At 40.0% G+C, this 23,626-nt stretch overlaps 1 protein-coding gene across 1 annotated transcript in view; it reads left to right on the top strand.

Moving 5' to 3' along the window:
• The first annotated feature begins 355 nt into the window (after positions 1-355).
• GFRAL (GDNF family receptor alpha like) overlaps positions 356-23,626 on the top strand; it is a 28,140-nt gene continuing 4,869 nt past the window's right edge. Inside the window, exons 1-8 of the mRNA XM_059831755.1 lie at positions 356-422; positions 3,953-4,087; positions 10,638-10,796; positions 12,314-12,757; positions 13,461-13,517; positions 14,230-14,557; positions 16,548-16,807; positions 20,019-20,114. Of these exons, the coding sequence (XP_059687738.1) occupies positions 356-422; positions 3,953-4,087; positions 10,638-10,796; positions 12,314-12,757; positions 13,461-13,517; positions 14,230-14,557; positions 16,548-16,807; positions 20,019-20,114 (1,546 nt within the window). The remainder of the gene's footprint in view (positions 423-3,952; positions 4,088-10,637; positions 10,797-12,313; positions 12,758-13,460; positions 13,518-14,229; positions 14,558-16,547; positions 16,808-20,018; positions 20,115-23,626) is intronic.

Genomic DNA, 23,626 nt, shown 5'->3' with positions numbered 1-23,626 from the left:
TAGACTATAGACTAGTTACTTGTTCCTCTGGTCTACTGTCACATGCTCCGTAGCTCCTCTCTCTCCTTAATAGATCACGATCCTATTTCACATCTGAGATGAAAACAAACAAATTCACTTCTAAAATGCGTTGACCAGTGCTTACAGAAGAAGATCAGACACAGCAACAGGCATTTTCAGAGAGATTATAGGCAGCAGCCAAAGACTTGCTCTGTTAGTTTCTCCAGAAATCAAGTGGGACTGAATGCAGAGGGACTGCCGGATCCCGTGAAAAATGCCCAAGAACCATATCTCCTTGGCGCAGTCCAGCTTAACGATTATGGCAAAAAGAGAAATGTAAGCCAAGGGTATAACAATGGCAGCAAAGGAAGCTCGCAGGGGACGTGGTGGGAAGTTTCGTCCACTGCTCCCGACCGAAGGAGGTGGGCAGAGAAAGATGCAATATTTACATCGGAAGGGTGGCAGACCTGCCCGCTCCCGCCCCTTGCCGTGGCCTTGTCGGCACGACACCCACCCACGGTCCGCCCCGTGCGGCAAGCGCTGCCGGGGGCCGGGCCGGGGCCGGGGCCGGGGCCGGGGCCGGGGCCGGGCGGGCGGGGCGCTGTCCCCGCGGCCGGTGCTGAAGGGGCGGTGCCACACCGGCACCTGCCGCCAGGCGCGACCCGCTGGGCGCGGAGCTGCAGCCGCCAGCGGCCGGCCATGGCCGCGCTCCTCTGCCTCGGTAAGTGCCGCGGGAGGTGGGGAGGGAGGCAGCCCTCAGCCTCGCCGGGCCCCTCGCTTCGCCCCGCGCCGCCGGGCCTCTCCTCTCCGCGGGTTCCCCTTACAGCTCCATCCCTTGCTCCTTCTCCTGGGGAGCCTCCAGGCGGGGGCGAGCAGGTACCTGTCGGGGGTTCGCACCAGCCTGCGACGTCCAGGCCCTGCGGCTTGGCGCAGACGTCTTCACCCCGGCTCCGGATAGCGTCTCTGAAGCGGGAGGTAAGGCAGGGTAGCAGGGCCGGCACCGGTAGTAAGTTCAGCCGGCGAGGGGACCCACAAATGGGATGCCCTGTCTAAATGAACAGGCACTTGTTTGCTAAGTGGAAAGCATTTAGTGCTGGCAGTGCTACAGGGAGGGCTATTGACATTACCCTTTGGGTTTGAGTGGAGAAAAAGGGAAAATCAACAAAGCTGGTACAGAAAGAATTGGTAGAAGAGAATACGAGACAAGTATTTTTGAGTTTATTTTATTCTCCTTTCCCCCTTTCTACATATTGTACACCTTCTGCTTTTCTCTTTAACATCCCACCACTCTAAACTCATATTCCAATGTTAAAAACATTCTGTACGTAGTTCTGCCCCAGTTTTTATTAGAATAAAGTTGTTCTTTATCACATTTCAACTATATTCAAACTATATTCAACCATAGTTTGCTTTTCTCCTTTGGCGCCAGCTATCTTGCTGCTCTTGCATTCGGATAGAAACCACGGCTTGGTTTCCCATTACTCATTATTATCTGCCAGATAATAGTTCTGTAATCTTAAGAGAGACATTGTGATTCCTCTGTGCTTCAGCTCCCAATTTGCAAAATGAAGGCGCTAAAACGTCCTTTTTTCCCCCCTTTCACTTTAGACACTGAGTTCTTCAGAACAGGGAATTTTACATCAACCCAATGAATCAATAGACACCTGTAGAAAAATACAGACACCTGTAGAAATCTAAATTTATGTGTCTTCATATCAAAATGGATCCCTCTAAAAGTAACTAACTCTTAGATGCCCTGAACTCTTCTAACTAGAAAACAGTCACTTAGTACTCCAAACACTGGAGTAAATAACTAAAGTGAATGACTAAAGTTAATAGCTGCCAATTCAAGCAATTGTATAAGCTACCGTGCACTGGATTCTAAAATCATATAGGCCTGTTTGTTTCAGGTAGGCTTGCCACAGTATGCTACCTGTGTACTACTGAGGAAACAAAAGACCCATCCATAACATGTCATTAGATCTAGAGAAGCCATTGCTTGGACTGAATTAGCTTCAATCATAGTTATTTTGCAAAAGCATCTCCTCCTTTTTGTGGGCACAGTTTCCAGGTGGGTTCAAAATAAACACACTCTGAAATAATCCTTACAAAAGAGCAGGAACTGCTAATTGGCTGCTCAATCAGTCCTACTTTGACTATTCATTTTCAGGCACTGGTTCCGAAAAGCTGTCTTAACAGGAGGGGGACAGCACAGAGTCTTTGTGCTATGGATCCTAATTGGATGCGTAAATCTTTCGATGTGTTAGTAGCCACAAAATAGGTGAATGGTCATCCAGCAAATTACCTTTTCTTAAAAAGTTCCTGGGTTTGTAATGTTGCATTATCTTCTATATACAGCCATTTTCACCTGTAAGGCATTTGGCAACTTTTTTTCTCTGTCATCTGAATAAATAGTGAGTCATCTCATAATTAGAAAGAACTTTTGGAGACAGTCCCAGGACTAAAATGTTGTCATAATGAGCCAAAATTGTCCCTGTGGATTGGCCAGCTGCACATTCCTCAATGTCAAGTGGCAGGAGCCGTTTCTATCTTCCAGGCTGACTGACAGACACAGCCTAAAAGAGTGTTTCAGGCTGGAAATCACTGAAATCACAACCAACCCTTCATAGAGCTGAGAACTGGCAGGCATATGCACAACTGAAAAAGGATTAGCACCAGCCCCATTCACGCTCTCATAGTAAGCACATGTGGCCTCTTCTGTGTCTCTGAGGCCAATAGATGCTATTGCCCCTGTCAGTTGTAAAGTGTTAAATGTTGCTTCATCTTTATCAACATGCAACCAGAAAGTGTTCCCTACAGCAGCACTGTTGTATCACAGGTAAGCATAATTTCCAGAAGGGATGGCATCAGCTCTAAACAGTAGTGGCTCTTTAAGATTATTAAGAGTGATACTTGATATTTCATTTCTTATTTCTCAAATATATCATTGGAAACATTTCATTTCTATGGATAGGGTCTGGACAAGTCCTGAGGGAATATTTCATGCCTGTTGGAGATGATGTTTAAGGAATTAAACAGTGCTGGAAATTCCTCAAATTCCATATGAACTTGCCTGAAAATAAAGAAAAAAAAGATACTTGATCTGGGAGATGCTGTGTCCTTCAATACCTAAGGAAAACACTCCCATCAGGTGTTCAGCAGCTGTTTTGATAAGACCTGAAATCAGTGTCTGAAACTTAATTTTATAGAAAATTAAGACACATGGTTACAAATTAGAGGTTGTGTTACCATGAGAATGAAAGAGCTAAACCCCAACTGATTTGTCTTTTAGGCAATTTAATTTTCTACTGATAAGCCAGAGGTGGTGCTGATTTAAAATTATTTACCTTGAAACCTCCATATCAGTCTTCAGCTTCAGAACTTTTTTATGCAATTAACATGGTCTTCAGCTTCAGTGCACTCAGGGAAGCAGATAAAGACATAAATGTGGGGGTTGCTTTCAAGAAATGATGCATCCATGAAGTAAAAACAAAGAGGGTGAATAGTACTGTCTTATGAAATAAAATCTCATTTATTAGTCATCGGAATTCCTGTGTATTCTCTAGCTTGATGAAGTTGTAGTCCAAAAAAAATGCTGTTTCCTCTGAATTTTATACTGTCTTCCTTTGTATAATTTATTATGGATGTCAGAACTTCAGTCATTTCTATGTATCCATGGGTTGATGTCATATATAGCTATGGTTGATGTTATAATACTGGGGTAAAAATAAGAAAAATATGTCACACTGCAGCTTTGAAAATTTAAAATTTTAATTTAATTTTCCAGTTGTGAAACTGAGGAAAAGTTTTATTCTGTTAAAAAGTAACTTGACAGAAAATTTGAATCTATAAATAAAAAACAGTAAGTTATCTTGTTATAATATAAGTGTAAATGAAAAAGGTCAGTACAATAGCTATTGTATTAAATAGTCATTATATTCTGTTTTTACAGCGTTGTTCATGTACCTCACAAATATATCTACTGCCCAGACTACTGACTGTCTGCACTTAAGGGAGCAATGTATAAATGCTGCAAATGGATGTGAGAGTATCTGGAATGTTGTTGAAGATGTCTGCAATATTTCAGGTAATGCTTTCAATATTTCAGGTAATTCTTTATGGTGTACACAGCTTTATTTTGAATTGCTGAATGGTTGCATATTCATAATTTATCATAATATTGCTCTGGTAACTGAATGATGTCAGTGAGATTTCAAAGAGAAAATTGCAACAGAAGACAGTCAACTTCTGAAATCCTTGACAATGGCCCCCTCCCTGGAAGTGTTGAAGGCCAGGCTGGATGGGGCTTTGAGCAACCTGGTGTAGTGGAAGGTGTCCCTGCCCATGGCGGTGGGGTTGGAACTAGATGGTCTTTATGGTCCCTTCCAACCCAAACCATTCTATGATTCTATGATCTCACATGGTACCCAAAACAATGTAGTAGTTACTTAGAGTAATTTTCAAATATTGTATTAGAATAAGAAACAAATCAAATAAAGCATGCCTCAAAGAAAGTTGTGCTGTAGGGAGGCACATTGTATTTATTCAGTGAATAGTACCTACACGTCAGAGTGATTCACTTGCAGGGAGTGATGGTATGATAAAGTGCAGGTTATGATGTGACTAAGCCTCCTTGAACTGTTAAACAGATTCTCACATAAATGAAAGCAGAAAATCAGTCTCTGTCTCTGTTTATTGCACTTCCAACGCTTGGTGCATCATTTCCAAGTAAAGTATATTTTAAGTGGGGGAAGACCAGGTATTACAAGTTTGACCTGAAACTCATCCTAATCTCTGTTGTTGTTCAGATGAAAATGTTCCTTTCCCCAAAGGCCTATTATCTTCTTGAACAAATCTGGGGTATCAGTCACCATGTCTCTCTTTCTTTAAATCCCTTCAAGACCTTGCTGTTAATAGTTGACAATTCACTTGCCAGGTGCTGTGAATATGGAAGGGAGAAGAAGAGTGACAGTACGGTGTGGTAGTGTTATTAGACTAAGCTAGTAATGACACCTTTGTTGACTGATAAATGTCAAGGGCCTTGATCTGCCAAGGCTACATCAGTACTAGCAAATAAAATGGGCCAGGGACTATTTTCTGGCCCCGAGTTCAACTGTCCTGGGGTAGCACATATCCATACAACTAAACTGTCTTACCCCCACACTGGCTGCGCAGAACTGCCTTTTGTGAGTGACTCCAGGCCCACGTTATCTTCACAGTCCAGCTGGCTCGGTCCAGACCAAGTACCATGCAAAAGTGCAGCAGTATAGATACAGTCACTTGCCATTAGCCTAGCCCATGCCTTGGTCCTATTCATAAATGCAGCAAAGGGTGTTTAGGTACATAACTGCCATTTCTAGCAACTTAATTCCATAGGGCAAGTTCTCCATCACTGGGAATCAGAGGTATCTATATCTCCATGGAAGCCTCCCTTCTCCTTATATTGACATTATTTAAAGAAAACCAGCCATGTCCTGATGCCATAATTTGTTCTCAGCCTCAGCTGCAGCAGAGTTGATAAAGTGAACATCCCTCTGTCTGTCTTGATGTCAGGACCCAGTCTCACATTTGGTCTGTGTGGGAAGCCAGGCAGCAGAAGATGCTGCCTGACCTCATGGTGAATAGCCCATTGCTAGAACATTCACCTGCAGTGTAAGCTACCTGAATGCCTGTGTCTGTCTGATTTGTTGCAGAGATTTGAACCCAAGTGTCCCAAGTCACAAGGCAGTATTTAAAATGATTTGAGCAGAAAATTCTCTGAGGGGTCCTTCTTAGTATGTCCTGTTCCAGATACGTATCTGCTTTGCATAGAATGGCTGAATACTTTTAAGAAAGGAGTAAATGAAAAATACATGATAACCTAATGGTTACAACAGTCCCCAAAGGAACTGGGTTTCAGCTCATGTTCTATTGAGTTTTTAAATATTTTATGTGAAGTGGCACAGTTTCAAAAGATATGGCTGCTGTTTGAAAAAAAGTATTAGAATATGCAGTACTTTCAGGCTCAAGACAGTGACGTAAAGATGAGATCTCTAGAACCAAACCTCTTCCCCAGATCAGAAGTTGTTGAATTTGCTTCTCTCACATCATTCACAAAGTCATTAGCACGAAGACTACTTGACATAAAGATCAGGATTTGCACTGTAGCCTATTCTTCATCATACCCTGCAACCAAATGAAGTGGGACAGCATGATGGCATCTGTGGTCTCCCCTGTGGTTTTACTGCATTGTCCCATAATATGCCATTTCCCTCACTTATTGTCCTATGTCCTTATTCACTGATATTAATGGTATTTGTAACTGGGTCAGAGAAACCTTCTGAAAATAAACTCTTCTTGTGATTGCTTGTTTGGTTTTGCATCTGTATATTTTCTTAGGATAATAGTCTTTGGCAAGGACTCTCTAGCATTGCAGGGCACTCAGATACCGTGTTCGGTCTAGGACAAACTATTCTAAATTTGCTTATTAGGTGTCATGTCCCCAGAGGGTGTAAACCCACAGTCAGACAGCTGATGGTACCTCTCAGAGAGCCCACAGAAACAGCAACAGAAAATCTACCAACAGCATTATTAGTAAGAATAACATTATGCTCTCTGTCAAGAGTACTCTACATGTGCAAGACTAAAAACTTCATGGATGAGCTGTAGGAATGGAAAAGGCCCTTCAGTGCTGAGCATGAATGTGTTAGTTAGAGCCAATAGGCAATAGGGCAAATATTCCTTTTCCTAGTTTCTTTATGAGAAACCTAACTACAAATGATAATTCCACTCTTACTGTGTGGTATGAATTCAGTAACTCAGTCCCTATGGTTGTAACCTCCAAGTTAAATGTGTGCATTATCAAGACCTCCATCTTTTGTTCTTCAGAGCAGGTCTGGGGACACTCTCCAGACGACTGCCTAAGTCAATCCTTTCTCTGTCAAACTGTCCATCACTGCTCCCCCTAGTATTACAGCAGCATTTTCAGAGACTCAGTTTATAGTTTTCTGTGCCAAGATACAGTGGGGAAAAAAAAAAAAAAAGGGGGTGAAAATGTCTGAGTCAGCTTCCAGGTCAGGATGGAAAAGATGGACATATTTAATTCTGACAGAATCAGAAGTTTTTACTTTGAAAATGTCAGAAATGTTTCAGCACTGCAGAATGAAGATTTTAAAGTTTGGGGTTTCCTGGTTTTTTTCTTCTGTTATTTCACTGAAAAAAATAGAAATTTCTGAGCTGTGATTTAATTATGAATATACTTTTTTAAAATTTTTCAGAACTGGAAACACCTGAGTTCAAAAGAAAAAAAAAAAAGCTCAGATCAGTTAAGTATTAAGGAATCATATTTGGAATTAGATTTGGAAGAGTTTATTTTTCTTAGAATAAGAGAAACACTGAGGTTGGAAGGGACCTCTGGAGATCTAGTCCAAACCCCCTGCTCAGCTAGGGTCAACTGCAGGCTGTCTTCCAGGACTGTGTCCAGTTGGATTTTGGATATATCCAATGATGGAGGCACCAAAACCCCTCTGAGCAACCTCTTCTCCTGTTAGACCACTCTCATATTAAAAATGTTTTTTCTGACCTTTAAATGGAATTTCTTGTACTTTGGTTTGTACCTCTTGTCCTGTCACTGGATACCACTGAGGAGTCTGTCCCTGCCTTATTCACTCCTCTCACATCAGGTATTTGTACACACGGATATGTGTATTGGTATGCCCCTGAGCATTCTCTCCTCCAGGCTGAGCAATCCCAGCTCTCTCAGCCTCTCCTCACAGGACATATGCTCCAGTCCATTAAACCCATCTGTGGCACTTTGCAGGAGCCACTCCCGTATGCCCATGTTCCTCTTGTCCTCAGGAGCCCAGCTCTGGACACAGCACTCCAGATGTGGTCTCACCTAGTACTTTCGTCTGCAGTCTTCAGGTGCAATTCCCACTGAACTGTCTGGAGAGCTGACTGTGCAAGAACAGAGATTATCACCATGGAAGTGTCAGCTTCTACTCTGTCATGCTTCTATCTGTGGTCCCACGTACATAAATTATGTACATATAAATAAAAGAAATTATGAATAATGGCTGCCAAGCATTAGGTCAGAGAGCATTTTTTGTAAATGCCTTGGAAGCATATGTATAAGCTAAAATATATTACCTAGAACTAATCAATGGTAAAGCAACAATAATTGAAAACCAGCAATAAAATATTTTCTGCTGTTCATCACAGCTGAATCAACACAGTGTACAAACAGACCAATACTGATAATCGGTTATTTCTACACAGCTTTCAAGAGGCCAGGTAAGGGAACCCCATAAATCTGATGTGCTTCCTGATTCTGTCTATGGCCTCTGTATGTTCATAGCCCCACAACCTACCTCTCACCCCCTGGTTGTCAGCTGCTGTGATTCAGCGCAATGTGTTCACTGCACACAGGGCCACTCTGAACACAGCCCCTGTACCTGACTCCTACCCACAAGTTGTTAGTGCCATGAAGACAGACCAGCTAAGTGAGTCTGGGGTGCTGCACAAAATATACTGGGATTTGTGTTTCTTATTGTCCTACCTCTACTCACCTCCATCCTTGAAGCATCCTCAGGACCTTGAAGAAGGCAGTCATAAATTTTGTAAATTAGCTAATTTTTACACAAGCCCCTCCTGATATTTGTTGCTCTTTTTCTACCCCTGCAACTTGTCCTCCTGAAATTGTGTTCTGAAATTCTTTTATTATCGCTTAGTCACTTGATAAAATATAGACTAGAATATCCACCCATCCACCTTGATGGGCCTCCATAGTTCCCATGTCACCACATACTTTCCATCCTATCTTTATGGTGAGGGAGTGTCCTATGTCTATGACCTTCAGTAGATCTACTGGGAAAAGAAAGAAGTGTGAGAGCTAAGGGACAGGGTCATGCTCTGCTTCTAAAAATGCAGAAGGCAAGTTGGAGTTGGGGTTGCAGAGATACAGGCAAGCCTGGGCACCATCACCTCCTCCTTTGCTGATACAAGAAGTGAAGTGGGAGCAGAGGCTGGGAACTGTAGCTCTTGCTGGACTGTGACATCCCCCTGTAGCAGTGCACATTTTGATACATCTCCAAAGCCTCTGTAGTCCGCAACAACAACTGGAGAAAGGGCAATGCAGACACTGTTTGAAAAAGGAATTTGGGGTGGCAAAATGGGGATGTGCACTCTGGAATAACTGATATTCATTCCTTCAGGCACAGGCAAAACACACTGTTTCCTCTTGCAGGCCTTCACCTAGGCTACCTTCTGCTGCTATTTGTGTCAACAACATATAAATGACATTAAAGCTCTAATCACATTAAAGCTTGTCCGTGGCAGCGGTGACACATGGCTGCTAGCTTTGCAGTTTTACTAGAGCGCACGGTCTCTGCTGCTCCACACCAGTCACCGGGGAAGCAGCAAGGCAGGAAGCCAGACATCACTGTTGACAGGGCAGAGACAATAGCATATTTGCTCAGTAGATTAAAACCGATCCTCATGCTGCCCTGTGACCAGCCTGCATCTTGTGAGCCACATACTCATTATCTTACTTACTGTGAGATACTTAATATCTACGAGGCAGAGAGGAAATGTGCTGGTTTGGGGACCTGCATACCCGTTTTGACAAGGTAGACTGTGGCTTTCACAAAATAAAACTATTAAACTGCTTCTTATGTAACTTTCTTAAGCAACTTGTAACTTTCTTAAGCAATAATAAGTAATTAAATACTTTTAAAACCATTTATCCATGAAGTAGAGGGTTGATTTATTTATCTTTGTACCACAAGCTAGTACCTGCTTTTTATTTTTGTTACACATTAAAGGAAAATATGATCTGATAGCCTGTGTGTCTTTGTCATTGAGTCCAAGCGCACACACAAGCAATGGGCTTGAAACTGGATTGGCAAACTAAGGTTTCAGCATTTTTTTATGTTAACTTCTCTTTTATTTCTTTTATAAAAAAATTAAAAATCAGAATATTCTTGGACTACTTTAAATTTGTTGTCATTGCCAAACTTAGGCAGTGAAGTTGTTCTATAGGGTAGCCATCCAAGGGCACATCCAAACAGCCAGGCATTTGTAGGCTTGTGCCATCCTCACGTGAGTGAGGGATCTGAACCAGAAATGGCATCCCTCAGCATGGGATTAGCATCATCATTATCACAGGACTGCGCCTGCCCTCCTACATCCCCTCTCTTACTCCATTACGTGACAGTGCCTTAGCCTGTACTGTGAATTCTCGTCCCTGTACCAGATACCTCATTTCTACACAGGACCAAGTTGAGTGTTTCAGTGCCTCAGTTCAGGATGTGACCCTCGACTCCTGTGCACATTTTTAGTTTGGTCTCTGTACCTCACCTACCCAGAATAAAAGGTACGAGTTTAAGTTCTTATGTACTTTGGAAATGAGAACAGAAACAGATGTTCTGGCAATGGGTCAGATTGAATAAAAGAAAGCAATATCATACCCACAACTTTATTATGTCACTCTGAATATTATTTAAAATATGTAAATTATGACAGGTTTTCAAACAAAACTAAGTTCAAACCATCTTCTCTTGGCAAAACATATTATTTTTGTGCTTCAATTGAATTGTTTTATGTAACCATATCCCTTAAGCGTTCATAAGCATTAACAACATTATAATTTTAATGGTAAGTTCTAGGTAATAGATGCAAGACTGAAGATGCTATTGGATGTAATAGAATCATCCAAGTCCTGGCTGACGAATACCCGGAATTTAAAAACTGTGTCTGCACTACAGATGATCTCTGTAGCATCACAACTTTGCTTGGGAAACAGTGCAGCATTGATAAAGGTAACTAAACATAAAGATTTAATTATGAAGAACAAAAAGAAATATATGATTTTGTAACCCTCATTTCAACTGGATTCAAGTTTCTTTGCATATTTCTCAAATCTGATAATTCCCAAAAAAAATTATTTTTGTCTTTTCTATGATATTCCCACGCCAACATGCATATGAAAGCAATGCCATATCGGCTTTAAAATAAACAAAACCAATACAAGACATGTGAGAAATTAAAATGGTTTTTAAAGCTCTTGCTCAATCCAATGGAAAGCGAGAGTGAAAATACTATGTGTGTTGAGGGCTACTTGTTGCCCAAGGAGGCCTGAGCGCCGCTGGATCTGTGGTATGTATAGAGAGCCACATCCAGCCACCTTGTGAATGGGACGGTGGGTGAATGGGGATGCACAGCTGTGCAGTTGTGTCACATTGTCTTCATTACATCTAGGAGGTGTTACTGGATGTGGGAAACACAGTTACTGTCTTCATAAAGCTGTACTTAATATATAAAGTGCATCCTTTTAAAAATTCCATTGTAATCAACGGGCCCAGCTCCTTTAAATTTATTTTTTTATTATCCTGAGAACTCTTTTCCCTTCAGAAAATCTATTTATGTAATTGAGAATTACTTGGTGCATGAAAGGCTTGCAGTTTCTGATCCAATGTCTCCTGGAGTTACGTTTAGCAAAGCTGACATAAGAGAGGTAAAATTAGCCAGTGAATGAGAGCCTGGAAAGTGAGCCCCAAGGTTGATTCCCAGCTCTGTTCCATCAATCCCTCCTGGCATCAATCAGCATACATCATATAGTAGTAGAATATATGGCTTTATGGCAGAGGAAATAATAGCATCCTGATCCATTACTCCTTGCCCCAAACAAGAAGAGTGAGTATCTAAAATCTGATGTTGATGTCATTGGAACAGTTGCTTTTGCTTGTAGTAAAATAAAGTAATTTTATGGTTTTTTGCTAATTGAGATTACATTTCTCACCGATATAGCAAAAAGTTTGGATGGAGTTACACCAGTATCGGTTTTACCTACAGATGATATCTTAAGGTGTTGGTAGATACTTTCCAGAGTAATTCTCCCTGTCTATCTGAAATGACTATTTTAGGTAATGAATGAACCATCTTCTGGAATTGCCATTCTCTCTTTATAATTTATGCATTGAATTAATATGATAATCCATGATATGTCCAATCTGTAGGTGGTTAAAATTGTATGAGATTAATCCCTTTATGCAGTAATTTTAGTGAGGGTTTCTCATATTACTGTTAGCAGCTGAATTGTTAAAGTAAGCTGTATTATACAGCTACCAGGACACGGCAAGCATGATCAAGATTCATTAGTCTGCAAGACCCTGAAATTATTATGCATTTAGATACAGATCAAAATGAAACTAGGGCTGTTTCATTCATTTTATTGCATTAAGACAATTATCCTTTTCCTGAGTTAGTTTTGAGCTGACCAGTGGTGATGCTCCATCTTCTACTTGATTTATATCTCTGTTTGTACCTATTTGTACAGCATATTTGGAAACTTCCTCAAGGTCAGATACTGGACTGAGTTTTAGGCAACACAGAAACCCCAAAGACCAAAGACACCCAGAAGAATTAGAGAACGACTGTGGTATTGCAAAGCAACGCTGTCGAGAGGACCCTCACTGTTTTCTAGTGTATAAGAGCTTCCAGCGAGCATGCCAGGCAGACACAGCAAAGTGCAGGCTCCCAATGGTCAACCAGGAGTGTTTGTCAGCATGGAAAGAACTGAGAAAAACAGTGCTGGGAGAGTGCAAGTGCTCAGAACCACTCCAGATGAGATGCATTAAAATATGGAAGGGAATATTTAACAACCCTTGTTTACACAACTCTCAAGAAAGGCAAGCTTCAGCAGCTAGTGAAAATGATGATGATGATGACGACAATGATGATGATGATATTGATGATGAGAAAAATCCCGACATTGACACAGGTTAGTGGTATTCCAGCAGTCTGAATGCTTTCATACATAACAGTAGTGTGCACAAGTCTGTGAAAAAGGTTTTCTTAATCATTTGCAGTTTAACATTGGAAACAGGATAGTTTTAAGAGGCTTATTTAGATGTGAATGAATAATCTGATAGCAAAATGATAGCCTGAGTGCAAATACTATTGTCCTTCAATGTGTTAATTTGATACAACCTGATCCAAATCAGTCCCTTTTAGTATTACACTATAACTAGAAACAATATAAGACCGATAACAATAATTTTCTAATGACTTTATGTCTTTAGATCTTGACAAATGACTTTAGATCATGACAAGCAGTTAGTTGAGCTTGAAAACTGGGTGCACTGATGAACACATTAAAGCCTATGGCCTTTATTTACTCACAAGAAATCTGACTTTATACTGTGCTGAGCAGCTCTATAAACTCTTCTTGAGGTCCCAGGATCTATAATTATGTAGAGAATGTTATCAGAAGCCCTTGATAAACTGTGCTTTCACCCCAAAACTTATGAATATATGTAACAGTGATTTTAGAGCAGGTCCTATTTGATCAAGCTAATTTGTTTTATTTGTGTTTATTTTTACTACTGGCACTATGCCAGCAGCGCAGCCAATACTTTAAAGTTAAAAACTAAGCTAAAACATGACTTATTACTTACGCCAGTATCCGTAACTTTTTTTTCTAGACAATATTAGTACAGAAACAAAATTACAATGGAGTTTATCCGCGCTCTCCAAACAAGGTAAGTCTGAATTTACTTATGAATCCTTATAACTGGTTTTAGCTCTGTTTTCAAATAGTGTACAATCTATCTTGAGATTAAAAGGAATACTTTTCATTCAAATTACTGAAGAGCATGGAGTCAATAGATCCAACATATTTTCAGTTAAGCTACTGGGTAGATAAGAATCCAAAAATGTCAGGTAACAATCCTGATCCTGTTAAATTTACAGAGTCAAATCTTATCCCATAAACATCTTATGGTCAGAACTGTCTAGATCTTTTTGTAAGGTTTATAGCATAGGCTAGAAATACCTAAACTAGCTTTAAAAGCTCAGAAATGCCATTTATATTCTCTTCTCCGTTACTTATCACGTATCCTAGCATAAGACTGCATGCTGGAGATTTCAGCAGTTTCAGGTATCCACTAGCCACTAGCTTCCAGAAACTGTTACATACCATGAAGAAACTTCCATCTTGCCAGCTTTCACTTTCTTCTCCCTTCTTTATCTGGCAGGGGCAGAAGCTTGCAGGAGGGTTGCTTATGAGGGCCAAGCAGTAGAAGTATGAAGATCACACAATGGGCTTAAAAGAGGCAATGCTCAAAGAGCTGGATCAGAGTTTTGGGGAGTCAAACTTGTTTTTAATGGTGATGTTGCAGGCAGGATGACTACCAATCATCACTTGAGAAAGGTTACTTGTGATTTCATTTTAAAAACTATTATTCTTTTTAGCATACACAGCAAACAGGACCTGTTTGGATGTGAACAAAGAGTGTGTTGAAGATGAAGTATGTAACAAACAGTTGTCCCTGTACCTTAAGGTTTGCTCAATAAATAGGAAGTGCAACATGGAAGAATGTCAAGCAGCCATAAGGTTCTTCTATCGAAACATGCCTTTTGAAGTTGCCCAAATGATGACATTTTGTGATTGTATCCAGCCTGATGAATCCTGCCACAGAGCCAAAGAACTTCTCCATGGCAAACCCTGTGCAGTTACTGCAGTTCCATCCCCATCATGTCTGAATGTAATCCACATGTGTGAAAAGAATGAACTGTGCAGGTAAGTAGAAGAATGATTTTTGCCTAGTAATGTACCTGTGAATAAGGATTTGATCAAATAATTTTATATATATGCCATATATCTCATCTATTGCAAAAAAAAATTCTGCACTGTATCTATTGTATATTTATCACTTGTGTTTGACATCTTCGCAAATGTCTGTATCAGCTGTGGTAATTCCACAAGTAAACAGAAAAGGTTCACTTTCAGAAAGGTCTAGAATTTAGTGTGGGCTTTCTTGCTGCTTCTTTCATGACTCTTAACACTATTTCTGCTAGACAAACTATGCCGCTGAGTATTTTCATTACCATGTTCTTCAGATAACGCCTGCCAGTCTGCACCTTTGCCCTGTAGCAGTTTGCACATATTGTGCAGCAGACCGGACGAAGTTTGTTTGGTTAAAGTAATTACCTCTTCCACTGCACAGTCTGACCCTTTGTACCCAACAGCCATACAACCAGCTTGGCCCGTTCAGAAAACTTTCATCTTATTCTTTTTGCCTCAAGCATACTGATACTTGAAAAACGCTGCCTTGAAACATACACAGACCACCAAACTCATGAAGAATAATGCAGTTTTCAGATTTTATTTTATTTTTAGAAAACACGCAACATGATTAGCCCATATTTGTAGTTCTACTTAATTGCCACCATTTGTGGATAGTCAATTGGCCCACTTCGGTTTTCAGCATAGTCACCAGTTCCCTTGTAGATTAGACCTGTGCTCAAATTAACCGTCAGTCAACAAACCAGGAGGCCAAGAGACGCTTTCAGTTTTGTGCAGGCTATTCAGATTGATGTCAGGGGGAATTGCCCCTTTTTATGTCAAGAACTGGGCTACAAATGTATGCCTGTGCATGTGCATGTGCATGTACATGTGTACACATGTAATATCATAATGGAGACTTGCTGAATTACCCGTTATTTTGGGAACATTAACACTTCCTGGCACTGACAATAAGCGGACGTAATTAGCAAAATTAGTCTGTGAATTATGGCTAGCCATATCTATAAACCAGGAGGTGAATAAAAATAATTCCATTAGCACAGAGGTGGCATCTGCTTTGAAACCTTTGCTTGACAGTAATGTCCCAGCCGGTATTGTAACAGTCCACGCTTTTCCTTGTGACTTTCTTGTAACAGCTACACAATATCAACAGTAAATTAATAATCTAATTTTATGATTAAGGAAAAAATGTTTTCATATATTAATGTACAATATACAACAGTTTACCTTTATCGTCTCCTAATGTTTAATGTAAGTGGTAAATTGGTTTCTAATTAATAGCTATAGATTTCTTAGCTAACTTTTAATAGATATTTTCTATTGTCATGCATAATGCATTAAAGGCCAATTTTATTCTATCCTAAGAGCAAATAAACTGAAATAATTTTAGATTATTAGGCTGGGAAACAAGTTAATTCCTCTTATAACTTATCTCCGCTACCAATTAATCTTTAAGGTCAACTGAATTGCTTCTAATTTTTCCTGAGCCTTGGACATTTTGTATTTTGTTAGCATTCAGGGGGAGGAAGGGTTGGCATTGGATGTAGATTGTTTTACGTAAAATAAGTTGAACAGTCATTCTTCCTTCACACTGCCCATCAAACTGATCCACTAGAACAGCACCTGGTGTAGTTTCGTTGTGATGACTGCTCTAATTCTTCTACCCGCATTTCTTCTCTGAGGATCTGAAACTGTTGGTATTCACAGTGATTTTTGCTGGACCCTGGGAAAATCTCCATATGTGCTGATTAGAAGTGCAGTTGCTTTTTCTCAAAAACTTTTTCAGTAAAACCGAGTTTTTCCTCAAACCAATTTGGTGCAAAACAGAGCAGAATTTAGGCCAGCTATCACAGAATATTGTGACTTTTAAGGCTTAAGTGGTACCTTGGGAATACACTCTCTTTTCATGATGATCCTTAAATGTCTTTTTGTGAAATCACAGAGTTTTTAAACTGTCTTTGTATACTTCTTTTTTTTCCACCAGGAAAAAATACACAACTTTTCGGTCAAAGTGTTGGAGACACGTGACAAAAAAATGCTACGATGATGAAGCTTGTCTTGAAACTTTAATCAAGGGTGACATGCCCTGTTCTGCAAATGCTGATTGCGAAGCAGCCTACATTAGTAACTGGGGCACGATGCTGCGCATGGAGTGCACCTGCCAGAATTTACCTCCTGCAGAGCAGTCTTTGTGCAAGCTCTTCCATCACATGCTTCACAGCAAATCCTGCTTCAGTGAGTTACGTGAGTAACACATAAAACTTAGTTTTAAAGAGTATTAAAATGCTGACTTAAACCAAATCTTCACTATATCTTTGCTACCACTGATTTCAACAAGAGTTATATCTGTGGTTTTTTTAATCCAAATCAAAATACAAATTGCATGTACAGTTTTTTCCTTTGGTTTTGGGAAATATTTTATATTAGTGTTAAATCAATAAAATTGACTACATGTCTCATTACGTGAATTTGCTTGAATAACAATAAAAGAATAACTTCTGGGATCTATACTATTACACAGATTAGAAAAGTCTAAAGTCTTCCTGTTATTGGCTTAACATTGTACTTCAGTACACAGTTTTTACAAATAATATGACATATTATGTTGTTTTTTCTTTCTTTTCTTCTTGGAGTCTAAATATTAGTATAGCTCACACACATTTAGCCACAGACTTCATTCCACAAAAAATAACTTCAATGATTTAAATAGGACCTCTCAAAGAAAAAGCTGCTGTGAATGGAGGCTTCAGGGGTTAACACTGAGGTTAACTCAGATGAAATATATGTACTTTCTCAGAACCAGTAAAGCCTTTCATGTGGTAAATCAGCTACTTATTTTTGTTAAATATAAAAGACCTTGCCAAGTCTCTGTTTAAGAGAGAATTGTTAGTGCAGTGAATGGCCATATGGGAGCAAATATTAATGTTTTAGTCTGAGTCAGGAGTATGCCTTCAAAGCAAATCCCCTGTTTGTCCCCACTTATTGTGCTGTGGGTCACATCACAGGATGGTTCCACATCACAGGGTGTTTCCTGGACTCCTGCAGCCTAAAACTGAACCTGAAGGTTCATCTGCTGCCTCTCCAATGCTCCAGCTACATCCAGGCATCCATGGACCAGATTAAATACCAAAGTATCCTCTTCTCCTCAAATCTCTGATCTATGACACCGGCTATTTTGCTATATAAATCCTCCTAGGATATACTATTTGCTAGTGCATCATACCCTATGCCAGTCGTCTTCTATATGTAATTATGTATATTCTCAGCCTACCTTGGGAGAGGTAACTATATCTAAAGATTTCAATGAAAAGCAATGACTATTTCATAGTTCCATCTGATGGACTGTCTTTTAAACACATGTATTAATTGCATGCATGCATTTCATGGAATGAATTAGCTAATTTTTCAGTTTTAGCGGCCAAAATTTTACCACTGATAAGCGTGTAATTTTTTTTCTTGTCACTCAAAGTCTACCCAGAAATTAAAATTAAGTTGCTGAAACACTGCCCTTAATCTTAGTTGATCACTACTAAAATTCAGACTCTGAGAAAAGATTAAAAATTGTATAACAACTCCCCTGGAAAAGTGATATCATAACACACTTAGATTTGAGACTATTGGCAGTGATTTTGCTGATGAATGTTATTTATTTGTTTGCTTGCTTTATGGCTGCATTTAACGATCCAAATGAGTAATCACAACATTATGTTAGCTATTCTTTACCTACAAAGCAAAAAGATAACCCTCATGTCATAATAATCAAATAATTGCTCATGAGCTTTTGCCATTCCCTGAAGCAGTCTCAGGATAAAATGGTTTCTTTGTGTGATGGAAACTCCCCTAACCTAATTGGGATTGAAAAACAGAAGCTTGCTTGCTCCTGTGGTGCAACAAATTCCTGCTAGGTAAACGAAACCAGTTTGGGGATCCAGGGCCTTTGGCTGAGTAAAGGATTGGCACCTATGCTACAGAACATTTGCAGCATCTGATGAATCTTGCTTTTGTTTTTTCTAGATGTCTAGTTGTAATGCAGCTAAACTGAAGAGAGAGATGATTACGGGTTTGATTGTAAGCCACAGTGTTAAATGCCGTTAACTGCATGGCAGTTCAGAGACATGGAGCGAGTGCTCTGTTGCAGACCTCATCCAACCCCTTCTGCAAACTCATTCATCTGGCCTGGGTGTGAACTTTGGATAACTTTCACTCTTACAGTGATGATGATTTTTAACATTGAAGTCTTTCTCAATAGGCAAATGCCCAGGGCTAGCAAAAAGGATCTTTGCCTCTAGAACTGATGTGAACAGATCCGCAAGTGGTGTTTACACCATCCCATCTTCCTGCTCTTGCATGGCACTGCTGTGCTACAAGTGTTTGCTCTTGGCGCTGTCCTTACAGGATTAAAGCTTGCTGCAGACTCAGTAAAAGGCAAAAACTGTGAGTAACTGGCTGCTATATGAGCCAGAAACACAGAGTGGATCAGTGCCAATGTAGCATCAGTGTCACAACAGGAATGAGCAAAAATGCCAGTGACAGAAAGTAAAAAGTTAAGTTTCCAAAATATTTTAACTCTGAGTTGTACTTTTGCATCTCACAGAAAAAATACATTACAAGGAGATTTAGTCCATTGTTATTTAGACAATGTTCCAGGCTGCAGACATAAGCCTTTGTTTTCATTCATTTAGGGAATACAAATTTCTCAGCTTAAAGTTCATGTGAATGACCATGCGTAGTCTTATATGGTTTAGCCTCTTGCTCTGTAAACTATTCTACTTAGCTAAACCTTCTATTTTTCATTTCAACAGAAGATACATCTTTTCAGATACATCGATGAAATTATGCCCACTAAGGAGACAGGCCTTTGTGAAAGACTGGATTGATGTCTAGCAATTCATTTGGAGAATAACCTCTGCCTTTTGGAAGTGACTTCAAACTACTACCCATTTTTCATCACTCTATATTGGTTTGGTGGGCCCAATTCTTTTGGTGGGCCTATTCCTAAAACAGTTTATGTGAAAAGAGAATTTAAGCTGTTTTGAGGCAGAGAATATTTTTAAAGCATACTTCTCCCCCATAAGACAAACTACAGGGGAAGTTTAACTGACATGTCAAAGGAAGGACTCTCATTCATTCACTTTGTTCATCGAGTATCAGTAAACAATATTTTTTAATAGCTGCCTTTATAAATTCTGTGACTCTTATCAAAGCTGGAATAGGCTGCCCAGGGAGGTGGTTGAGTCACCATCCCTGGAGGTATTTAAAAGATGTGTGGATGAGACACTTAGGGACATGGTTTAGTGGTGGACTTGGCAGTGTTAGGTTAATGGTTGGACTTGATGATCTTAAAGGTCTTTTCCAATATAAATCATTCTATGATTCTATGAAAACACCAAACAGCAATATTCACTTATTATTTTAAAATAATATTTTGAATGGATATTTTCTTTCCAATATTCAGGTCAAATTTCCATTAAGAAGAAAGGTTTTCACTGGGTAAATACAGAAATGCCAGGAGAAAAGATTTCCAGAGCACAACTCCATTCTTCAATTAATGGTGAGTTTGGGCAAACCACTCCATGATTTTAATAGAAGTACTCTTGAAATTTCTCTTGAAAAATGAAGGGATAGAGTGTACCCTCAGCAAGTTTGCTGATGACACAAAACTGGGAGGAGTGGCGGACACACCGGAAGGCTGCGCTGCCATTCAGTGTGACCTGGGCAGGCTGGAGAGTTGGGCAGAGAGGAACCTCATGAAATTCAACAAAGGCAAGTGTAGGGTACTGCATCTGGGGAGGAATAACCCCATGCATCAGTACAGGTTAGGGGCTGACCTGCTGGAGAGCAGCTCTGTGGAAAGGGACCTGGGAGTCCTGGTGGCCAACAGGGTGACCATGAGCCACCAATGTGCCCTTGTGGCCAAGAAGGCCAATGGCATCCTGGGGTGCATCAAGGAGAGTGTGGCAAGCAGGTCGAGGGAGGTTGTCCTCCCCCTCTACTCTGCCCTGGTGAGGCCGCATCTGGAGTACTGTGTCCAGTTCTGGGCTCCCCGGTTCAAGAAGGACAGGGAGCTGCTGGAGAGGGTACAGCAAAGGGCTACGAAGATGATTATGGGACTGGAACATCTTTCTTATGAGGAAAGGCTGAGGGACTTGGGTCTTTTTAGTCTGGAGAAGAGAAGACTGAGGGGGGATCTTATCAATGCTTATAAATACTTAAGGGGTGGGTGCCAGGAGGATGGGGTCTTTTTTCAGTGGTGCCCAGTGACAGGACAAGAGGTAATGGGCACAAACTTGATCATAGGAAGTTCCATCTAAACATGGGAAGGAACTTCTTTCCTTTGAGGGTGGCAGAGCACTGGAACAAGCTGCCCAGAGAGGTTGTGGATCCTCCTTCTCTGGAGATATTCAAAACTCACCTGGATGCATTCCTGTGCAATCTGCTCTAGGTCAACCTGCTGTGGTGGCAGGGGTTGGACTAGATGATCTCCAGAGGTCCCTTCCAACCCCTATCATTCTGTGATTCTGTGATTCCCCCGTGTATGACAGGGAAGACTAAAGGTTGGGTCCCTTGGGTGGGTTCAGGCAAGTGAACTCTACCTGTTGCTCCCCCATTCAACATAATGTGGAAAAATCTCTCTACCCGTTTGGCTTAGCTTATATAACCACAAAATAAAGATAATGAGACTGAACCAATTTCTCTGGTAAGTGGTTTTGAAATAGATGTCTCACAATCACTATATTATAATTGGGGAAAATTAAGCTATTAAGCCCGCCAGAGCCTGACTCTCCGTACAGTCATTAGAGAACAGTAGTCATAATGTGTAATACAAATTATTAGCTTTGATGTCACACCTACTTCTCTCCCATCTCTCTTGACTTTTTGTGCCATAGTAGTTACAACAATGAAATTAGGAAGCCACAGTAAGTGGTCTGAGAAGGGGCTTGTGTTGCACTCCATCAGACTTTACCTTCTCATGCAACAGAAGGGCACGCAATTGCAGATCATGATATCCATTGGGCTGAAGAGCTGCATCTGGTTTTATTTCCATGCATTTACAGTAAGCAATTAAGTGACATAAAGTTAAAGGATATTGAATTAATATACAAATTTTAATATACAAATAATATTAATTTTATATTTCCTTTGGAAGGACCCAGTTACAGAGTGAAAACACTAAAGGGCTTAATGCACAAATATTGACTCTAGTGAGAATGACCTGTTCTACCTTGCGTGGGGCAGACATTACTATGAATTAGTTCCCAGAACTGTTCATACCGAACACCTTTAACAGTGAAAAAATAATTCAAGCTCTGCATGCAGTACAAAATGAAGGGGTTTCTATCATCTCCATCCTTCAACTATTGCTGAAGTGGACAACCTGGGAAGTATAAAAATAGATTCATGGGAATGGGATTCCTGAGACCTGTATGTGAATAATCAAGCATTCAGCTGTAATTTTAGCATTAAAATTACTTGCCTAAGAATCATGCATGTCAGCTAAGTGCTCTGTGTAGCCAGAGAAGAAAGTCAGGGACCCTCAGAGGAAGATTAATCCCACCTTTTCAGACTGTCTTTGCTGTGTCCTGGAAGTGTTGACTTCTCTTTGTCAGCTACAGGGGGAGCCTGAATCTCTAGCTGGAACGAGACTCTAGTGGTTAAATAATGCAAGTTATAATGCAAGAAATCCTGCTCTAAGTGAGAAAAAGTAAAATGTGAGATATCTCACCCCTGTGACTAGTGCTAGCTGCAGACCTTTCCCTCAGAGATTCAGATAAATGTTTGCAAAATGCAGCCTGCACCCAGTTAATTCTGTTCCCACTGAAGTCTGAATATTTTCCAAAAACCTGTCCTTGAATTCTTAGCAGAATTTTGGATAGCCTTAGAAAAATAAAAAGAATGCTGACCAGCCTAAACCATACAATAAACTATTCCTTCTATTGGAGCTGTCATGTACACTAGCTGGGAACTCTCTAAGCTATAAATGTCTCATAGGAAGCCAGGTCAAGGAGAAGGATCTGATTCAGGATATCTACCTGATGATAAAAACCATATTGCAAATGGTTTCATAAATCCCACTGCCAAAAATCTAACCCAGTATCCTAGATTCATATGCTAGTAAATGTGCATTACTCAGGCTGCAAAGGGAGTTATCATCTTTACAAAATATTTATTTTTACTGAAATCGAATCCCAAGAAGAATCCCAGGGTGCAGAGGCAAAACGGTTAAGTTGTCAAATATGGCCTTTTGTGTGTGTAAAGATATTTGAAGATACTTGCTTTTTGGCTATTTTCTGCTTAGAAAGCAGGAGATAAAATTTTTTGATGTCTTGTCCCTATATCAAAATCTCAGGAGAATCCTTTACTTAGCTTGTCATTGAAAGATACAAGGATGTCTTTCACCAATTCAAACTAATGACTGTCTACAGATGAACATGCTCAGAAGAAACTCAGTATTTCTTCAACTGTTTCTTAATTTTATAATTAAAAAAACACTTACTGTTCAAAAAAAAAGTAAGATTTCTCCATTCTATTCAGTGGTATTGCAAATCATGTCATTGGATAAGATTGGTTTTAATAAAAGGAGTCTTTCATAATAAATAATAAATCTGAACATATATACTTATATTGATATATATTTGCAAATAAACATAACCCTGTTCAGTTGGAACAATATTATTCCAGCTTTTGGTGTGATAACAAGATGATTGTTTAAAAATCTTGGTTGGATTTACACTCATTCACATACCCAGGAGGGTACAGGCCAACCCAGTCGCCTGTGGGCTGATACAACCCTGTTAACAAGATGTGATGTGGGCAGAGTCCTAAACATATAAAAGTTAATGAGACTTTTGTGTAAGCTTAGATGGGGCCAGAATTTTATGTCATTTTTGAAACAACATCAAAAAGTGATAAATCAAACAAAAATTCTCAAAAGTTAAAAAATGTTGTTATGGCCTACCTAGTTATGCACTTTCAGCCTGGTTTTTACTTTATCTTACGCAAATTATCTTTTATGATTTTACAGATCCACATAATTTAAAAGATTGCTTCCCACACTTCAATTTG

Source organism: Gavia stellata, chromosome 2 (assembly GCF_030936135.1).
Source record: "Gavia stellata isolate bGavSte3 chromosome 2, bGavSte3.hap2, whole genome shotgun sequence".
Taxonomy (NCBI): Eukaryota; Metazoa; Chordata; class Aves; order Gaviiformes; family Gaviidae; genus Gavia; species Gavia stellata.
The sequence above is the reverse complement of the archived record's forward strand: the minus strand, read 5'-3'. Positions and strand labels throughout refer to the sequence as shown.